At 35.7% G+C, this 21,181-nt stretch overlaps 2 protein-coding genes across 3 annotated transcripts; both read left to right on the top strand.

Moving 5' to 3' along the window:
* The first annotated feature begins 5,038 nt into the window (after positions 1–5,038).
* On the top strand, positions 5,039–13,303 carry LOC105772972 (sister chromatid cohesion protein PDS5 homolog C). Of its 2 annotated transcripts, XM_012594510.2 has the most exons (15): positions 5,039–5,183; positions 5,319–5,460; positions 7,123–7,326; positions 7,423–7,604; positions 8,268–8,394; positions 8,475–8,669; positions 9,063–9,101; positions 9,243–10,292; positions 10,419–10,526; positions 11,302–11,375; positions 11,577–11,628; positions 11,737–11,823; positions 11,901–11,944; positions 12,211–12,282; positions 12,362–13,303. In XM_012594510.2, exons 2-15 carry the CDS (start codon positions 5,359–5,361, stop codon positions 12,927–12,929), a joined length of 2,904 nt encoding a protein of 967 aa, XP_012449964.1. In that variant the 5' UTR covers positions 5,039–5,183; positions 5,319–5,358; the 3' UTR covers positions 12,930–13,303. The 2 variants fall into 2 exon arrangements, with proteins under 2 accessions (XP_012449964.1, XP_052487893.1); XM_052631933.1 differs by lacking the exons at positions 5,039–5,183; positions 5,319–5,460; positions 7,123–7,326 and having other exon boundaries at positions 7,468–7,702.
* Positions 13,304–15,155: 1,852 nt separating this feature from the next.
* On the top strand, positions 15,156–17,185 carry LOC128041949 (uncharacterized). Its single transcript, XM_052632967.1, has 3 exons — positions 15,156–15,811; positions 15,890–15,974; positions 16,085–17,185. Exon 3 carries the CDS (start codon positions 16,340–16,342, stop codon positions 17,117–17,119), a length of 780 nt encoding a protein of 259 aa, XP_052488927.1. The 5' UTR covers positions 15,156–15,811; positions 15,890–15,974; positions 16,085–16,339; the 3' UTR covers positions 17,120–17,185.
* Positions 17,186–21,181: the final 3,996 nt, after the last annotated feature.

Raw genomic sequence — 21,181 nt, 5'->3', positions numbered from 1 at the left:
AAGTCAAGCTTAATATTATTATATTGATAATAAATTTTATTTTTATACTTAAAATTATTAAAATATTATATTTTTCAATATTATTAAACTACATATTTTATTATTTATATTTATTATTATAATAAATATAATTTATTATTTTAATAAATTATTTAATATTTAAATTTTATTTTAATAATAAATTTTAAAAATAATAATTTTAAATAATACTATTCACATATTATTAAAAATATTCAACATTAATATTTTAATAATAAATATTTATTACAATTATAAATATTTTGTAGTATAAAAGTTAAAATATGTCATAAGTCTATGTACACCTCATGATTTGCAATTTAGTCTTTGTACTTTTATTTTCAAGAATTTAGTCCCTTTACTTTTCAAATTTGAAAATCAAGTCCAATTGTTAGCATCGTTAAATTTTTTGTCAATTTTGTTGATGTCACATTTTAAATAAAAATACCCACTCAGTAGTCATGTAATTAAAAATAACGTTGTAATGAACATGAATTTAACATAATATTTTAATATATGCAAAAACAATGTAAAATATAAAATTATAGATAAAAATAAATTTAATTAAACAATGAAAAGAAAGAAAATCTCAAATGTATGTTTGTTTCATTGAAAACAACTTTTATGAAATATTTTTGAGAAATCTACCAAACAATAGAAAATATTTTACATAGATTAATCCAAACACCGAAAATATTAGCTTTTCCGAAAAGTAAATCATTTTCGTAAATCATTTTCCGAAGTCATTTTTAATGAAATAAACGGAGCCTTAACTTAAATCTAACATACAAAATTTAAAAAATACATCAATTTTTAATTGGATGTGTATCATTTCATGTGCAACATAAATATCAGATGTTAAAAGATTATGGCATACACCATGATATGGATGAAAATTTTATATAATAAATTTATAAAAATTGATATAAAAATCAAATATGATTTTAATTGAAATGATGAAGTTGAAAATTGTAATGTTTTGGTTTCAAATCTTATTATGTATTTTTCTAAATATTTTATAAAAATATAAAAGAAACACAAGTATTCTTAAAATATATTTTGATAATTTCAATTTTGAATTATAATATTATTGATAAGTTACACCAATCTTGCCAAACCCTTACATCATATTTGGTTGAATGTAATAGGTATTCCATTTCGCCATTATGTAATACAATAATTTGATTCACCAAATTAGGGATTTTGTAGATTAGTAACTCCAAGTCTCCAAGTCCCATAATAGAGATTAAAAGGGTGAGCGTCTGAATATCTATTCAAATCATCACCAGATAGAAAGAAAAAAATTAATCCAAAATATCCTTTAAAAATTTTCAACTATTCTTTCCATATATGAGAATTGAAGTTAAAATTTTAGATTATTTTTTCTAAAAGAGATAGAGAGAGATAAACTTTCTCTCGAGTTTTGCATTAGAAAAGTATTTAGGATGTTGGGGCTAGAAATTTAAAATGTAATATAAAAATTATAGCTTTTAAGTTAAAGTAGATGAGAGAGAAACGAAAGTTATAGCTTTTAAGTTTTATTACTAACTAATAAATAATTATATGAAATTTTATTTATAATGTAATATAAAATTTATTTTATAATTTAATAAATAAATTTATAATTTAATGTATTCAATATAATTAAAAGTTTGTCGTATGGCACGTATCTTTGTTTCTATGATTGTCCATAAGTGATACGTTTCTTTGCTCATTAGTTTTTTAGGGTTTTCATTTTTTTTTTACGATTTTGCGTGGTTTGTGATCGATTATAGCCAGATATGGAAGATGATCTAGCAAGATTGAGGATTAATGATAAGGAAGAGGAGGCTTGGGAATTAAATGGGTAAGAGGGTTCAAAGAAATCTTTGTATGAATATTGTCTAGTGGGTTATTTTCTCACAGCAAGTGTGGTTCATATTCATAACCCAGTTGAACTTACAATGACAGATCCTTATATCTCACATAGATACACACACACACACACACACACACACACACACACACACATATATATATATATATCCAACATTTTCAGATTATCATGGTGAATACCTTTATCATCATACAGATACATAGTTCTTTTCAATAACTTATTCAATTATTTCACAGATATTATTCAACCTTTAACCCTGAGTATAACAACACATTATCTTAGCTATACTTATTACAAAACCGATAGACTTATTCATATATTACCATAAATACAAAAATTCAAATCTTATCAAACATTCTTGACAATCACGCCATACAGGCCAAACAGAACACGTTATACATGCATCATACAGAATCTCGTGTTTATTATCCTGGCAGACTTCATAGATACTGTCCTGGGTTTCTTTCTCATAGACTTATTAGGAGTGTCATGTATCGTGATCTGCCAATTTGATTTTCTCATTATCAAAGGCTACACCATGAACATTTACATAGTCATATGATACCATGCCATGTGTCTTAACCATATGGTCTTACACACATTCTTGTATAGTGTTCTACCATTCCAGTTTCATCTTACTGAAGGCTATACCATGAATAGTTCCAATTAATACCAAGCCACCATAGGCCTATACCTCATGGTCTTACACTCGTTTCTAGTCTGTAATAAGTCAGTTTGGTTAGCAATATAATTGCCCTACCAGAGGCTTCACCATGGAACATTTCTCATTTCTTACTTACCTATATGTGATTGTATTCTGGACTGACATTCTTTTTATAACATAATTGTATCTGCATTCTTACCAATCAGTATTTTTATCAGCACAGAACCTTACACATATCACTTTAACACTACTTCACCTTTACTGTAATCATACATCTATTGATTAATATAGATATCATCATGCTTTATATATAAATATTTCTACTTGAAAAGTTTACACAAAAGAGTCAGGGTAGAGACTTACCTGATTCTCATCTACTGCAGTTTTAAGCTCCAAACTCAGTCATCCCTCTCGAACTAGCAACAACCACTGTTTAAAAACAAAATTTCACTATTACAACTCTCATACATACAATTTACTCATCATTTTAATTGCCGACAACCTTATGCAAAACCTTGCACTTACAACTTACTGTTCAAATACCATATACAAACCTACTTATTCAAAACTTAGCATGCAGAGCCATATTACTTACCTTGAGATGGAATAACTACTCGTCATTAAAGAACCATAGCTTCTAGATTATCGAGGAAGAGATACATTCAAACTTAAGGAAAGAATCAAATAGCACCACTTAAGGAGAAAGAAGAGGAAGAAGAAAAAGAATAATAATCTCTTTCAGAACCTATCACACTTATATATATATATATATATATATATATATATTTATAGATTGCACCTACTTGGTGGATCTTAACAAGTTGTCACATGTTTCAAAAATTGCCTTTTTAATGGCATGTAGTTTTTGAGAGAAATATAAATAAGTACCTTACATTCACAATTATCAAGCTAGGCTATCTAGTTGGTTTCTAACCATGTTACTTAAAATCTAACTAGCACAATATTTCATACAAACCAGACATATTAGATCTTTGGCGGTAACTCAATCCATTCTTAATCTTTATCATATATCACAAACATTTCCTTAACATAACAAAATATCTTGGTATAAATCTTTACTCATTGCTGTAGCGGTTACAATACACCCACAAGTATATGCCATAATAAGTCATTGGGTGGATTACACTTTGCCAGACAGACTATTCTACTATTATACGCCAAAACCTTAGACCTACTAGACCTAGGGTGTTACATCATGAGCGAGGTGGGATGAGGGTGTTAGTTAGAGCAAATGAGTTGGTCAGGTTAGTTGGGCTGATTAGGTCGATGGAGGCATTGCTCTAGGATTGTGAAGTCATGTTGTCCATGTTCACCACATTAACTGTTAATACAATAGTACAAGGAAGAGGACTGGAATATGATATGATGGTTGTCACGATAGTCGATTTACCTACTATGGGCGAAGAGTTAGAGGTTACAAGGAGTAGAGAAAAGAAGAGTGTGGAGGCTAAGTGCTGAAGATAGCTTGGTATAGTATAGGCTTGATATCTTTGGAGTGTCGATCTTTTCTTCATCGTTCCTAAAGGTATTTATATGCGGAGGTCCCTTGTAAGGTGATGTTAACATGTTGAACTTGCTATCTACCAATCATTACAGAATGTGTGGGGTGGATGTATTCGGTGGGACGAGGATATTTGTGATGGACAAGTCCTGTCATTCATTCTGACTTAACGGTATAAAGCAATTGAACCCACGTGGTATTTGGTGACCAACGACATCACATTTCTAATGAAAGCTTGATGGCCTGAACATCGGACGATTCATACTTGTCCAAACGTTGCAATAGGTGAAACATATGAATGTCCTTCCGATTGGTTGTTAATGGGTTTACTGCTCAAGCAGCCTTCTAACTTACCGTACGTCCTTATTCGGATGGGCTATAACACACAATAACAAAACAATAATATTGCAATAAATGGTTATGTAAAATACAAGACAACCTTAGATGAAAGAAATAATACGACAAAAGGTGGTTTTATTGATAGATACATCATCATTTTTATAATATTAAAATTAGATTAAGACCCGTTATTAATTACAATAAATAATATTTTTTTTATATATATTCAATTTAGTTTAAATTTGGAATGAATTTTATTTAAAATTGAAATTAATTCTATAAGGTATATATATTTTTACATGAATGTTTATTTTATTTTTATCTGCTATCTAATATTTTGAAGTTTAATAATGAGTTTTATTGTAAAAACTATTATCTTTATCTTTCGAAAATTACAATTTTTGTTTACAAAAACGTAATTTCAAATTCAGTATAATAAAATGGAAAGCTAATAAGGTAACTACAAAATCGAGCCGTCAAATAAACACAAATAGGTCCACATCCTAAGAATCCAACGGTGGACGTAAAGCCCGTAATTTAACTCCATTTCATAACCACGGCGTAATCCGAGCAAAGCTTTGCTGTATTTTCCTTTTAAAGGCCACACACACCAAAAAAAAAGTAAAACATATTTTTATTATAATTTTTTAAACAGTATTTCAAAAAAAAATTGAAAAAAAAAGGGAAAAAAAAAGAAACTCACTCATCACTTTCTCTCTTTTTCGCTCCCAAACAAACGAAAAAACCCTAACTTTCGCTCGAGTGTATGCACTTTTTCTCTCTTTAATCTTTATAGTTTGGTGTTATTTCGCGTGAGTTTCTTTTAGGTTTCCAGAATGGTGTGAAATCGAGGCCTTAGGTTTTAGATTTTTTTAAAGGATCTGTTTCTGTATATTTAGGTACATAATTCTTTTTGTTCTTAAAAAAAAAAAAGAGGCTATGGCGGCATCAGATAAAGAGCTGGAGTTACAATTAATGGAGGCTGGGAACATGCTCGTTGAACCACCTTCATCAGTTGATGAGCTCATTCCTCTCCTCGACGTATGCCCTAATTACTGTTTTTCTTCAGGCTTTAATTTCGTTTTATACTTCGCTCGTTTTTTTAATTATTAGACTTTTATTTATGTGATTTCATTATGCATGCGGTTTGAATTTTATCTTTGGTGTGATATCTTTTAAATTTCTGCTATTAAAGTTAGTTCTTTTTCTCCATTGTGATCTGCTTTTACCTCTTGTTCTAAAGTTTTCTTCTTTTGCATGTTATCACGTATTTAATTTTGCTTCTGGCATTACTGTTTTAAACTTGGGAAACTGTTTTTGATTTCTCTGTTCTTTTTTTTTTTGGTGTAGATATATTGATGTGTATGTTTGCGAATTTGCTAAATGACTGGTATCATTGACGGGTTTGCTGTGCTAGATTTTGAATACTAGCATGTTAAAGTTATTTGAATGCAAATTCTATACAGTAGTAAATGATGAAAATCCTTTTGTGTTTCTTTTAAATTCAAAAATGCTTGCATGACGATGCTCACAAGACGCCCGCTTTTCTTGTCTATATGTGGCATAAAGGGATCCCATACCTGCCTTAAATTTTGTGAAATCCGAGAAACCGTTACAATAAAATTTATCCTTGATTTCTTAGTAAATTAAGCACTAGCTATGTTTGGTTACTATAATTTTACAACCAAGGTTAAATTTTTTTTACCCACTTGAGATGGCATTGAAAGCGATGAAAGCTAATATGGAAAGCACATGTAGATATTGTGCGAAAACCTTCCTATTAAGGAAAGAGTTTGCTGGGCTTGCTAGATTATGTTTTCATTGTATAAAACATAGATATTAATCAGAACATTCTTTTGTTGCAAATATATTGTCTGTCCCCCCTCCCCTCCCCATCACACATGCAGCCCCTTAAAAGAATTGCAATGGTAACATCATTAAAGCAGACTTTGGGATTCTGATAATCAGAAAAAACTTTGGTGCCATACGCTGTTTAGACAAGGTCTTATGCATTCATGACTCCAAGGAAGAAAAACTTTGAAGAGGACCTGCAAAAAATTTATTGCTGAGGCAAACTATCCTTAGGTAGATTGTTTGTTTAGGATCTATGCCTCTTTTGATCTATCTCATTAGGTATAGTGTTTGTTATGGTTTTACAATTGTTCTTGACTAAGTTTCTGCAAGACTATGTATCAATTCCTGTATATGATGATTCTTTAGGGATATGAGGTGTTTGCTGATGTCTTAGCAGAACTGCAAACTAGTTATGGAGGTGCAGACATGTAAATATGTCTTTGGTTTATATTCAACTCTTCTGTTTTTGTCTCCCTATTTGATTAGGTGATACTTCTTTAGTGTTGTTATATTCATCACGAAGTGTAATATTGCAGCTATATTTTGTTTAAAGTCTGTTTCTTTTCATTGAGCCTTATTGATGTATGGATGTTTCGTGACTAGTGAATCATGCTACAACTGACTGATTGTCTTAATATTTTAGGTGCTCTAATAGTTTAATATCCTTTGTGTTCTACCTTACGCTAGTGCATGTTAGTGAATCATGCTACAACTGACTGATTGTCTTAATATTTTAGGTACTCTAATAGTTTAATATCCTTTGTGTTCTACCTTACGCTAGTGCATGTTAGTGGATGCTTTTTATGTCAATGATGAATGTTTACACTTCTCTGTCCTCTGCAATTCTAGCAAGTTGAAAGTTGTCTTTCAAGGGTGGAACAATCACCAAGCCAAGCAATGCAAAATGCGCTCTCTCCATCACTCAAAGCCTTGGTGGCGGAGCAACTTTTGAGACACCCTGACAATGATGTCAAAGTTGCAGTTGCGGCTTGTGTGAGCGAGATAACAAGGATAACTGCACCAGAGGCTCCTTATGATGATGACCAAATGGGGGTATTTGAAGTCATTGTTTCTGAATGCTTTTGCAAATGACCATTTTAAAATCTTTTTCTGCATTCAAAGTGTTGATTCCTATTAATATGTATGCAGGAGATCTTTCAACTAATTGTATCATCATTTGAACATTTGTCTGACAAGTCCAGCCGCTCATTCATTAAGAGGATCTCAATCCTTGAAACTGTTGCCAAAGTCAGGTCATGTGTGGTGATGTTGGATCTTGAATGCGATGCATTAATTATTGAGATGTTCCAGCATTTCCTCAAGGAAATAAGGTAAAAACTAACTGCTTGATTGGAGAGTTCATTCTCTTGTTGCCATTTGTTCATCAACGTAAATCTTCAGCTCTTGTCTACCATCTTCTGTCCAATTTGTAAGTTTTCAAATGTTTATGAGATTATTGCTGTTGAAATCTTCTTTTAGTTCTTTGCCTTGGGCTCCCATGGCTTGAATCTATGTTATTGCTGAAACTGGTTCTTATATTAAGTGATGAGCAATGGTGCACTTAATTATGGGTTTGATAGACTGCTATATTGGTGTTTGAAAATAGAGATTATGATCCTTGCGTTTCTGGGACTTGAAGGTTTTATGAAATAGGTGCTTATGCTAGATTTGGTAGAAAGTGGGAAGGCAGTAATTTACAGATTGATTCATTATTAACAAAGTCAGAGTGCTATTTTGAGAATATCTGTCTCCCTTCCCTTATGGGAACTTTTTGGATTATTTACTTTTTCATAAAAGGCTTTGTCTGGTTGCTTTTATGTTTAATGGAGGCTTGTTTCTCAATCCAAAAATTTGCCATCTTCCTGTAATATTCATCATGATGTTAGCTATTTTACTAGAGTGGATTATGATTACAAAAACATAGAAGTGGCATAGTCAGATACGTAGGGCCTGCATTCTATACCATTACTTTCTTTGTTCTTTTGTTTTTCAAGGGATCATCATTCAGAGATTGTCTTTACATCAATGGCGACTATTATGACCCTTGTATTGGAAGAAAGTGAGGACATCCCTGTGGAGTTGCTCTCTCCAATTTTAGTTAGTGTAAAGAGGGATAATGAGGTATGTTGTTACATGAGTTACTACTTTTTACTTTTCTTATGCTATCTTGTTTTACTCCTAGGTCTTCTATTTCCTCTCAGGAAGTTCTTCCTGTTGCTCGGAGGTTGGCAGAGAGAGTGCTTGAGAACTGTGCATCAAAGCTGAAACCTTACCTAACGCAGGCTGTAGAGAACTTTGGCATTTCTTTTGATGATTATAGTAGTGTAGTTGCTTCTATATGTCAAGTGTCACCTAGTGCTGTGGATCAAAGTGATACTGTTGCTGAAAAACATGTGGTAAGCAACTTGTTTAATTCTTGATATAATTCCATAAAGCCCTTTTAGTTTGAGGGCAATTATTGAGTTACTTTGTGCTGTGGTTCTGTACATATTTCTACTCTGCATCATTTGTAGATAGATTATGTGCTACATGATTACATAAGGTTTAAAGCTTTTTATTTAATTTGTTTTAAGCTTTGCTATTGCTCTTTGCTTGTGTGTTTTCAGTTCTTTTGATCAAAACATGCTTCAAACCAAGAAAAGTATTTGCCTTGTGTTGTTGGCTTATAAAATCTGTTATGCCTTCTTCATTGAAGTTACAACTGATTTATGCTTAATAAAATCTGTTATGTCTTCATTGAAGTTATAACTGATTTATTCTCCTTCATTTCTTGGGTGAATCTTCTGTAGGATGATGAGAGCAAACCAGCAGTCTCACCTTTGGACAAGGTAGCCCAGACACACTCTGTTTCCTATTTTTGTTGGTAATTGTCAATGTTTTATGCGTTTCTCTGTGTGTGTAGATTCTAGCACTTTTTTGTTAGAATTTAATGCTTCAAAGTAGTCATAAATCCTCAAATTCTCTTCCAGGAGGATAAAGAAATTCCTGAAGAAGCAGTTTCTACTGGACAAGGTCTTGCAAATGAAAAATCTCCCAAGTCAGTTGTTAGCAATGGCAGGGTGCAAACTGCTGAAGACAACTTATTGACTGATGCAAGCACCGTAAAGAAGCAAGAGGATGACCATCTTTGTGATAAGTCCAAGAATGATGATACATCAACTGTTGCTGAACCTGATAGATTGGAAGCTGAGAAAATAGTCAATTCAGATTCTAGGTCAGAGGAAAGTACCCTGGAAACGGGGAAGAAATCTGATTCAAAATCAACAAAACCTTCTGACAACTTTCATGTTGATGAGAAGGAAACTGAGACATCACTGGACCTTAAAAATGACAGCAAGGATGATGCTGGTTCATTGCGTGACAATATGTCTGTTGATGGGGCTGTATCCTCTGAAAATAAACGAGAGACAGATGCTCAATCTTCCGCACCAAAACCAACTGAGGATGAATCTGCTGTTGTTGCTTCCCCAACACCAAGTGGGTCTATACCTGATGAGAGTCATTCTGAAAAGGCTGCTCAGCCAAAGAGTATACCTGATGAGAGTCGATCTGAAAAGGCTGCACAGCCAAAAAGTATACCTGATGAGAGTCAATCCAAAAAGGCAGCACAGCCAAAGACTGTTCCTGATGAGAGTCATTCCAAAAAGGCTGCACAGCCAGAAAGGAAAGAGAGCTTGAGTGAGGAGACCACACCTTCTGTTGATGACGTCCCTAAGAAGGTATCTGAAGTGATGAGTGATTCAGAAGTAAAAGCAAGTAAACAATCAGGGAAAAAGGTTGCTACTGTGATTTCCAACAAGGTTAATACTGCTGTTGATGTAGATGAATCCAAGAAAGAAAGTGGCAGTGCAAGTGGTTCAGAGGCAAAATCAAGGACACAATCCTCAAAGAAGGTAAGTTCTAGCAGTAATAATTTAGATGAACCCTTGTCAAGGCAGCTGGAGGATAAGAAAAAGCGAGCTCGGGGGAAAGTTCCTGAGAAAGATGGAACAAAAACCTCAACCATGAATGACAATGAGGTGCTTAGTTTTTGGCTTTTAAGTTCTAGTTTAACTATTCTATCAAGATTGTTTATTTGAAGCTTCACTTTTTATATATTTAGATATTATAGTTCCTTCAATTTAGGGAATCGTTATTTTGTTTAGGAAGTGGTTGCTTCTCCGAAGTCTGTGAAACCAAACAAACATGATTCTCACATGGAGGAGAATTCTAAGACAAGTACTAAGAGAAAGTATACCACAAACAAAGAAAAAGTAAGTGTTTCTAGGTGAAATAGTGTTGAGGTTGCATTTAATTTTTACTTGTACTTGTCTTTGTGCATATTTCAAGATGAGATTTTGTGGTGGTATATCATAGTTTTGGTTGGTTGGATTTTAAATAAAGTTGGTATTATAGGCAGTCTTTGTGATGATCCTTATGGGTTTCAACTCTCAAAGAGATTCTCCAGTGTCCATTCTAAGCATTTATTTTTAGCTAACCTTTCTAGTGTTTTCCTTTTCCTTTTGATCTACTTTCTATCTTTTGTGTTACTAGCTTCCCTTACTTTTAAGGACCTCTTCCTTTATTTGTTTCTAAAGTGTTTCCCCCTTTCAAAAGAATGTCTATGTAGCAACAATGCAGCTTATATATTTTCTTTGAGGTCATTTATCTTTTAAGAGGCTTTTGATATTTCCATAAGTTTCAAGTTTGTTGTGGGTTTCTTGGAGCAGTAATCCTGCAATGCTGTTTTTATTCCTCTCTAGTAGCATGCACCGAATCAATGCTTCTGGTGCACTAGTATTGCATATGTGTGGATGCTGACTTTTCTATTTGCTTTTTTTTTTGTTTGTTGCAACCATGGCTAATTGTCTTTTGTCTTGCTCTATGGAAAAGTTTTGGAGGATATAAGCTCAATTAACTTTGCATGAAATATTGTAAACCTTTTATTTGACTGTCCATACAAGCTACAATCTGAACAAAGTTGAAGCTGTGATATTTCGTATCTATCTTCTGGAGACACTTGATGTTTTTTTATTGATTCTTTGTCAGGCATCTGGTTCTACGGAATATGGTGAGAATTTGGTTGGTTTGAAGGTGAAAGTCTGGTGGCCCAAAGATCGTGCGTGAGTATAATATTTCTGTATATCCTTGTTTTATATTTTACAAGCTTTGTGGAAGTGATACTCTGAAATGGAAACCGTGTAATTTTAGTTGTTTTCTCTTCTCCGATATGTTATGCATGTGTGGGCATTTGTATCCATGCTCATTTCTAGTTTCTTGCTTATATATGTAGTTATCCCCTTATATATGCTATTCTTTTGCAGGTTCTATGAAGGTGTTATTCATTCGTATGATACAGTTAAAAAGAAACACAAGGTGATGCATCAAATAGGATAGAAATGACCTCTTTTGAGAGGTTTCGTCTTGTGTAACTATTCATTGCTAAAATGTGTTTCAGATTTGATCATTTTCATTTGTCTATAGGTGAATTATGATGACGGTGATCAAGAAATTTTAAATCTTAAGAGAGAAAAGTGGGAGGTGATTGAAGATGAATCTGGACCAGATGAGGTGGGTAGTGCTCTAATTTATAGATAATTTAGCTTTTATTCGATTCATATTCTAGGTTGCTAATACTTAAGGAACAGGAAGAAGCAGCTGACCATCCAAGCCCTGCTGGTTCATCTGAAATGTAAGTGATTTCTTTGGTGATTATTTATTTTGGCCTTGCATGATGAAACTTGGTTATTTTGTGCAATTTAAGTTGATGCATCCTCCATTCTTTAGCAATGCTAATTTTATGCTAGTTTTGGATTTTACTTTAGGTTTAGGGATTATTATATTTGGTATAGCTTTGCATTTGCTTGTTGGTTTGTTTTGGGTTCTCTGGTCTCCTTATGTCTTTGTATTATTGTCTAGGCTGACCTTTTTCTCCCTTGTTTTGATTTCCATTGACAGGCCTCAAAAAAAGAAAGCAAAAACAGCTGAACCGCCTAGCAAGAAAACTAAGATGGATGCTTCGCCAAAAAGGTTACTTAATTCTTTCAAATGGAATTTTTTATATGATTCTTTCTCTGATTTTTGAAAATCTCAATATTTGGATGGCCAGGGGTGGAGGAACTTCTAGTGGAAAATCCAAGGGTGTTGCAGCAAAGTCTTTTCGCAAGACAAAGGAAGATGGTAAAGTGGATAGCAAATCCAAAGATGCCCCCAAGAGTGTTAGTAAATCAGACAGTGACAATGTTACCAAATCCAAAGACCATATTACCAAAAGTGGCAGTAAATCAGTTGACACTGCTTCGAAAGCAGGCAACAAATCCAAGAATGAGGATGGTGGTGACACGCCCAAGTCTACCAAATCCAAGCATGATGGAAGTGTTACACCAAAAGTTTCCACAAAGTCAAAGCAAGACACTTCAAAGACGTCCAAGTCCAAGCAGGAAACCCCCAGGGTTTCCTCCAATTCTAAGGGTAAGCCTGTTAAAAGTGGTGCTAAATCTAATACTAATGGTACTGGTAAGTCAAAGTCGGGTTCATCCAAGGTTGAAGAAAGTGAGAGCATGAAAGAGACCTCCACTGATTCAGCAAAGCTTGTGGAAAGTACAAAGCGGAAATCACCAAGTTCGATCAAGGGACATGGAAATGATTCGGTGTCTGGAAAAAAGCGGCGACGATGAGCTGAAAGTCACTTCAATTGCGTTGTAATTGCCAAGGTTTGGTTCTTTTCCAATGTGGAATATATGGTTGAATGCTAGTATTTTATCACAGCCTTGTTAGATGTCCTGGTGCTGCATTCACAGCTAGCTAGCTGCTAGCCATACATTTGATAATTGACCTAGTTCGTGGCTAGCAAATACTCACAGTTAATGTAGTTTGTAGGGTTGAAGGATTTTTTTTGGGTCTCTGTTTTATGGGTAGAAGGAATGAATTCCGGTTATTTAAGGTGCAGCATTAGGATAAAATTGGGTTAGTCTTTTTTTGCCAGAGTTGCTTCTATAGATAATGTAATAGTTTCAGAAACTTTGATAGAAGCTATATTCTGTTTCAATAATGTGTCCTTTCTATTCTAATCATTGCATGCATGTTTAAAATGCAAACATGTTGATTTTGAGGCATTAGTATTCCTATGAAAATGTATAGTATTAAAAAGTTACTCCTAATAAATAGCATCAAAGTTAGGGTATGAATGCACGAAGGAAAAAAAATCTACATTTAGAGTGTTTGACTGAGTGGAAAAGTGGAAGTATAGGAAGGAGTGGGAAAGTGCAAAAAAGAAAATTGTGTTTGGTAGGGAAGAAAAATGAGATAAAATAACATAGTAGTGAATGTATAAAAACTTTACTTTTTATTCTTTTACCCTTTCCATTTTACGAAGCAAAGTATTTTGGTCTATGACATGATGACTTTTTTCAACCTAGTTTTAGAGTTTTTTTTTCCTAATCCACGATAGTTTTTGAACTTACAACTTTTTTTGTTTTGATCCATGATGTGATATTTTAATATTGTATCATGTCACTGATATGATACAATCTAGTGTTATCACAAGGACCAAAAATTGGAAAAAAAATGTCATTGAAAGGAAGTTTGTCACTTTCCCATGTATGAATGTTATTACAACTAATTTCTAATCTTTATCGCTAATGGTATGGGGCAATTTGCTTCGTTTCTTTTAATCAATATGGGGCACATTGGCTTAGGCTTTGTTGTTTAAAGGAGAGACACAACCCTTCATAATTGCATCCAACTGCCACTTGTATCGTGAACATGGAAAAGTATAGCAAATATCCAAATGTTGCATTTTGGGTGTCGTGTCTAAAACAAATACAACACTGCATATACTACGATAAGTAAAATACTTGTATATCTATACTAGCTATAAAGATTAATTCTTCTAATTGAAGTATAAACAAATGTTGCATATATAAGGGTTCCTTCTTTTCTTTCCTTTTATTGATTAAAATTAGAAAAAAAACTTTATAAAACAAATTAATTTATATAAAATAAATTAATCCTCCCCACCCATTAAAATCCAAAACCCCTATTATTTTCTTTCAATATTTATTATTTCTCTCAAATTTCTCTATATTTCTCTCTCTTTCTGGAATTTTTACAAGATTAGTGATCAATCTTTCAATTCTTTCAAGTGGATCTCCTTAATTTGATAAAATTTTTTCTTTTTCTTTATTGATTAATCTCGGCTAATTTATCAAAAAAATCCTATTTTTTTTAAAATTTACTGAAATGGGTCGATTTTTTGATTATTTACCGGAATGGTCTATTTTTCGGGAAATCGCGTCCACGTCAGCGCGATGTCAGGGTATGTGTCAGGACATCGCGTCCACGTCAGCAGGTCGCGCTGACGTGAACGCGATGTCCCCCGTGCGTGAACAGTACCCTAACGGTCAAAAATTTGACCGTTGCCCCCCACCCCAACGATCAAAAAAAAACTATAAAACTCCCCCCACCCCTTTTTTTTTCCACAAACAAATCCTATCTCAATTTCCTTCCAAAATCTTCTCAATTTCCTTCTAAAATTCTCTCAAACTCTCAATTTCCTTCCAAAATCCTCTCAATTTCCTTCCAAAAATCTCTCAAATCCATATTAAATTTCAATTTCCCCTCAATTTCATTTTTTAAATAAATTTAAATTTTTTTATATTTTTAAAATAATTTTAATTTTTTTTATATTTTCATCAATGGCCGGATCATTGATTCGTCTTGATAGCAATCACATATCGGTGGAGCAAATGAAAATGGTAAGTATTAAATTTAAATTTTAAATATTATTTAAGATATTTTTATTTATGTATTTTTAGATAATTATTAATTTATTATTTGTTATAAAAGTCTGAAGATCGGGTATTGGAATGCAATATCCGGAATATGCATGCTCCTCCATCACCGTTAGTAGAGAACTGCCTGCGGGAAGCGGGTTTTTGGCACGTGGCGACGGTAGGCCGGGGATGCAAGTTGTAGCCGAAACTGATCAGTGCGTTGATCGAGAGGTGGAGACCAGAGACGCACACATTTCATCTTCCATGTGGAGAGTGTACTATCACTCTAGAAGATGTCCATCTGCAATTGGGATTGCCAGTGGACGGGCACCCAGTCACCGGGTCTGCCCAATCTAGTAATTGGGAGGAGGTGTGCTACGAGCTTTTGGGCGCTGTTCCGGATAAAATGGATGGAGGTAAGGTGGAGATGGGCTGGTTACGTGCCACTTTCCCCGATCCGAATGCAAATTCAACCGAAATTGAAAGAATCCGATATGCTCGATCATACATTCTTCAAATAATTGGAGGTTATCTGATGCCCGACACATCACGGAGCCGTGTACATCTAAGGTGCTGCTAAAACTCGTTGATTTTAGAGGAGTCGGTGAATTTAGTTGGGGGTCTACCGTCTTGGCAACATTATATCGAGAGATGTGCGGGGCGACGCGATCGAGGAGAGCAAACATCGGAGGTTGCCTGTCACTACTGCAATCATGGGCACGATTTCGCTTTCCACTTCTACGTCCTCGAGTGAACCACCCATATACATTCCCACTCGTAACGAGGTAAATTTTATATTACATTTTGGAATTGTTATGTAGATTTTGTAAGAATAAAAGTATGCTAAAAAATTATTTAATTAGGTGGAACCATCCGGTAAGTTATCGTGGATTACCGTCTGAACTTGAAGATATACGGCTTCTATTGGAGCAACGGTCGGAAGCAGAAGTAAGTATTATTGCAAATAGATATTTCCATACATTCGCTAGTGGATTGATATTTAGTATTTAGTATTTAGTATTATGTATATAACTAATATTTCTATCATGTTCATGTAGTTTCAATGGACACCATACGAGGATCCGGCAATCCGGGCAGTAATCCCGGAAGAGTTTTTACAAAATTCGAACGCTTGGCACGCGAAAGTGGTGTTGATCAACTATGCAACCGTGGAGCCCCACCAGACAGACAGAGTCCTATGACAGTTTGGATGTAGACAACCGATTCCTGAGGACCCTGAGGTGTTTGACGATCACCATAAAATCGACCTTCAGCTATTAGGTACGGATTGGCCTAGATACTGGTCAAAGTACATGGAAATGTGGGAAAATCGACATGAATATCCACCTACTTGGGAAGAAATCATCGTTCCGGAGTTAGCGTGCGTTCCAGAATACATGCCATGGTTTAGGATCCATGGCAAGTCGTATTTACTTACGCCAGAGGAAAGGCAGCGGCAAATACGTGGCGGAAGGGAAAGGCGCGGGCCTCTAAATCCAAGGCGACAAGACTACGAAGGCAGCCCCTCAACGAGGCCCAGACATTCACCCGGCTCATCATCAGCGGCCATGCAATCACCGTCCCCAACGAGAGCACCGACGCAGTCACCTGACGCAGCAATTCAACAGATGATACCCACGCAATCGCCTTTCCCTATGATGCCAGGTGTGTTTCCTAGCCCTTATATGTACCCTAACCCGTACATGTATCCTTTTCCGAATCCTATGCCAGGTTGGAGCCAAATGCCCGGATCAGCTCCATTTCCTGTTATGCTGAGCGAACCACCGATAACTAGGCCAGCGGTGCAGGAGGGGTCGCAAGGGGGGCCGTCGTGGAGCTCTCATTTTTCCCAATCGCCAGTAACGCATGGCTTTCAAACACCGTCGCCGTTCATGATGCAAACACCTCCACATACACTATTCTTTGAAGGTGGACCATCGTCCCATGTCCGACAACCAGATGCCGAACCGGAAGAACAACAATCAGCACCGGAGGAAGAACAACCGCCGCCTGAAGCTAGAGGAAGGAAGAATCCAGCGCGTAACCGTCGACGGCCGCCATGTGAAATTGAATCCCCCGGGCATAGACATTAATTACCGTATTAAAATTTATTATTTTATGTAATGAAATAGAAGTTTATTTTATGTAATACGCATAAAATTTTTTCCGAGTTATTTTGATATTATTTGATATTATAAAATAGAAGTTCTATTTGATGTAATAAAAATCCTAATTTAATTAAAACCTAAACACTAACCTAATTTAATTAAAACCCTAACCTAATTTAATTAAAACCCTAAACCTTAACCCTAACCTAATTTAATTAAAACCCTAAACCCTAACCTAATTTAATTAAAACCCTAAACCCTAATTTAATTTAATTAAAACCCTAACCCTAACTTAATTTAATTAAAACCCTAAACCCTAACCCTAACCTAATTTAATTAAAAACCTAACCCTAACCTAATTTAATTAAAAACCCTAACCCTAACCTTAACCTAATTTAATTAAAACCCTAACCCTAACCTAATTTAATTAAAACCATAAACCCTAACTTAATTTAATTAAAACCCTAACAACCTAATTTAATTAAAAACCCTAACAACCTAATTTAATTAAAAACCCTAACAACTTAATTTAATTAAAACCCTAAACCCTAACTTAATTTAATTAAAACCCTAACCATTAACAAAAGTTTTGGGCTTAATAATTTTACATAGTTCGATAATTTTACTAACCATTAACAAAAGTTTTTGGGCTTAATAATTTTACATAGTTTGATAATTTTACTAACCATTAACAAAAGTTTTGGGCTTAATAATTTTACATAGTTTTATATAATGTTAGATTTGGTAAAATGTTTTGACTGGTACTAACAATTAAGAAATTAAACTAATTTGATAATTTTTTCTAAAATTACATTCAACTATTGCGATTAAGGCATGATCGACTTGTATGGCCTGGGTTCCTACACCATACGCACAACTTCTGTTGACTAGCTGTTTCTCGGATATCTATATTGTTCCGTATTCTAGTGGAGCAATGTCGACCCTTTGGTTTGCGACGCAATTCTCTATCCGGTAACAGCTTAAAAGGAGCAAGAGATACGGGCGACCACTTACGTTCATCTGGGACCGGTGGGAAAACGTGTCTCCATACGTTGTACATGTTTTCTAATTTGTACACTTTGTCCACATAACTCAGCGGATCCAGACGGAGTTTCTGACAAGCTGCAATAACATGAGCGCATGGATAACGAAGTGCATCAAACTTCCCACAGTCACAAGTCCTGTTTCGCAAGTGTACACGATATTGCCCGCCAACAACACCTTGGTGCGGTCTGTCAAACTCCATCACGCGAAACCATAAATTGTCTCGATCATGACACACTGTGTGCATGATGTTTGCCCTCGCCGCCTTGTTAATTTCTTGAACTACCTTATCGCACCATACATGGCCACCGCATCGCCCGCATAAGTTCTCGCTTCGTTTTGGAAATAGCGCGTAAGCGGAAATATGTCTCTCGCACAACTGATGTTATCGGTAGATGGCGCGTTCCTTTAAGAATAGAATTTATGCATTTCGCGGGTTCGACGTCATATGGCCATATCGTGAGGCCTCCGTCGTATGCTTGTGCCCTTTGTTCGAAACGTATGTTACAAAGGTAGTCCGCCCCTTCTTCGTTTTGGGATCGTAAAATTGCCAACATCTCGTGAAAACGATCTTTATTTATTTCATACCCTGCCAATATAAGTTCATAGCGAATATTTTATACCACTTCTACCAATAAAACTCATTCAAATTGACAAATACAGTTATAGAGTAAATACCCATGTTGGTCACCTGTTATCGTTCGCTCTTAGATGGATATTGCCTGTAGTAGTTCGAAGCAACGTGTCTTAGGCAATATCTATGGTGTGTGTGCTGCCACAAGCTTCCCTCTCGATCAAATGCAGCTAGTATACCAGCGCCCCGATCTGAAATAATACAAATATCAGGTTGGGGGCACACATGCCTCCTTAACCTAGAGAGAAATAAATCCCAGTCATCAGATGACTCCCCCGGTGTTATTGCAAATACAATGGGAAGAGTTCTCCCACCGCCGTCCTGTGCCACTGCAACCAATAACCGATGAGTATACCTACCGAACATGAATGTACCGTCAATTTGTACCAACGGCTTGCAGTATGGAAATGCGTCTCGGCATTGCTTAAAGGTCTAAAATAGGCGTTTGAACACTTGGCATCCACGTAGCAATAGGCCATTGTAGTACGCATGTTCCGTTTCAAGGTCTGTGATGGCACCTGGGACGTATCTCTCTAGCACCTGACACCACAGCCATATTTCATTATATGAGGCGTCCCACCCACTATGCAGCTTCTCCAATGCCTTTTGCTTAGCTATCCAAGCCTTGCGGTAAGAGGGCGTGTACCCCATTTGGCTACGGATATTGGCAATTATCAAACCTTTGAAGTCCTAAGATCGCTTTTATCGTAGGCGTATCAAGCTAGCCAACATAGCTGAATCCATTTTGGGATGATCTTGTGAAACACCTACAGAGGGAGTACATTAAATAATGCAACATTGCAAAATAAAATTATTATTCAGATACATTCAATACTGTACCTGCAGCACATGTATGTGGACCGTTGTACTTTTTTATCTCCCACAACCCTGTCCTTTTCCTTAACGAGGTGACGATTTTCCATGAACATGTGCCGTCTTGCACCGCACACTTCGCCTCAAACTTATCAGATTTTGATTTAACGACGTGGTAATTAACGTCGTTTTTGATGCTATGCTGTTTCAAAGCACCAATAAAACTATCCTTATTGGTAAACAGATTACAAACTTCAAGTTCACCGAAATCTACCCTCGAACTTGTACGATCGCGCAACCGGTGTGGTAGATCTGGAAACTCTAACGCATCATCCGCTGACAGATCGACATTATGCATGTGGGCTAGAGGTGAGTATGCTCTGAATCGTGGATTTTCTTCATCATCTGAACTCCTTTCACCATCTTCACCTTCCGTTGGAATAGGCTCTGGTTCAGAAAATAATCCCACCTCTGCACCATCCGGCCTGGGCTCTCGAGGTGGATCCACATCAGAGTCATCTTCTAACCCACAATCATCTGCAGCGTACAACGTCCCCTTACCGGTTGATGTCGTAGGTAGTACGCCATCCCTTCTTCTGGGCATTTGATAACGTCTCCAATTGGATGTAGATTTCCATCCACTAGAACTTGATGCAGTTCCCCAGTACGTATTTCCAGCGTCAAATGTCGAGCCACCGACGTACATGTCCCATCCACCGACTGAGTATCTTCCGGGGGATGTGCATTCGACACCGCTACCGAACATGGGCTGTCCCATATTTTGTAACCCGCTAACCGAGTGTCGGCCAGGGGTCGTGTATACATCTCGAACACCGGACGAAAGTACATCGGTTGGCGATGTAAATTGTACATATAACTCAATATAAGTTGCTCCGCTAGCAAGATGAGTCCGCACCATTGCCTCCAAGCTACGAGCACCTTTTATGTCGAACGAGTCATATGTCACCGGATCAACACAAGAACAAAATCGATACGTGATTGACAGAACTTTCATTGGCATCGTTCCGAATATTTTACGCCTAATTCTTTTACGAAGTTCTGTCAAATCTATGTTCTGGTTAAATGACAGTCGCACCGTATTCTCCGACAAAAAAACAACACCATTCTCGGTGTGGCAAACCTCACCATCGTAGTAAATAACAGCACTAATACGTTCACTCATTTTGAAACTCTAACTTTCTTAGCCTCTCTAAAATGTTTCTGCTATGCCTTATGCATTCTAAGAACATTTTCTACCTAATTTATAGCATCAGCCCAAACTTGCTACTGTAGCAAAATCGCGTCCACGAGGGCACGATTTTATACTATTTGCTCAGAAACGTAAAAAAAAAATATTTCTTACATGACCAACTGTAGCGAAATCGCGTCCAGGAGGGCACAATTTCACAATTTCTTCTCAAATAGCATCCTGGTAGAAGCGATTTTATACTATTTGCTCAGAAACGTCAAAAAAAATTCTTACATGACCAACTGTAGCGAAATCGCGTCCACGAGGGCACGATTTCACAATTTCTTCTCAAATAGCATTCTGGTAG

Source organism: Gossypium raimondii, chromosome 6 (assembly GCF_025698545.1).
Source record: "Gossypium raimondii isolate GPD5lz chromosome 6, ASM2569854v1, whole genome shotgun sequence".
Lineage (NCBI taxonomy): Eukaryota > Viridiplantae > Streptophyta > Magnoliopsida > Malvales > Malvaceae > Gossypium > Gossypium raimondii.
The sequence above is the reverse complement of the archived record's forward strand: the minus strand, read 5'-3'. Positions and strand labels throughout refer to the sequence as shown.

What these genes read in the sequence shown, in the direction of transcription:
- LOC105772972 (XM_012594510.2), top strand. Translation starts at nt 5,359, where the DNA reads ATGGCGGCATCAGATAAAGAGCTGGAGTTACAATTAATGGAGGCTGGG. An exon ending in ATACCACAAACAAAGAAAAA is followed by an intron (nt 10,527 to 11,301) that starts GTAAGTGTTTCT and finishes ATTCTTTGTCAG; the next exon opens with GCATCTGGTTCTACGGAATA. An exon ending in CAGTTAAAAAGAAACACAAG is followed by an intron (nt 11,629 to 11,736) that starts GTGATGCATCAA and finishes ATTTGTCTATAG; the next exon opens with GTGAATTATGATGACGGTGA.
- LOC128041949 (XM_052632967.1), top strand. Translation starts at nt 16,340, where the DNA reads ATGGAAATGTGGGAAAATCGACATGAATATCCACCTACTTGGGAAGAA.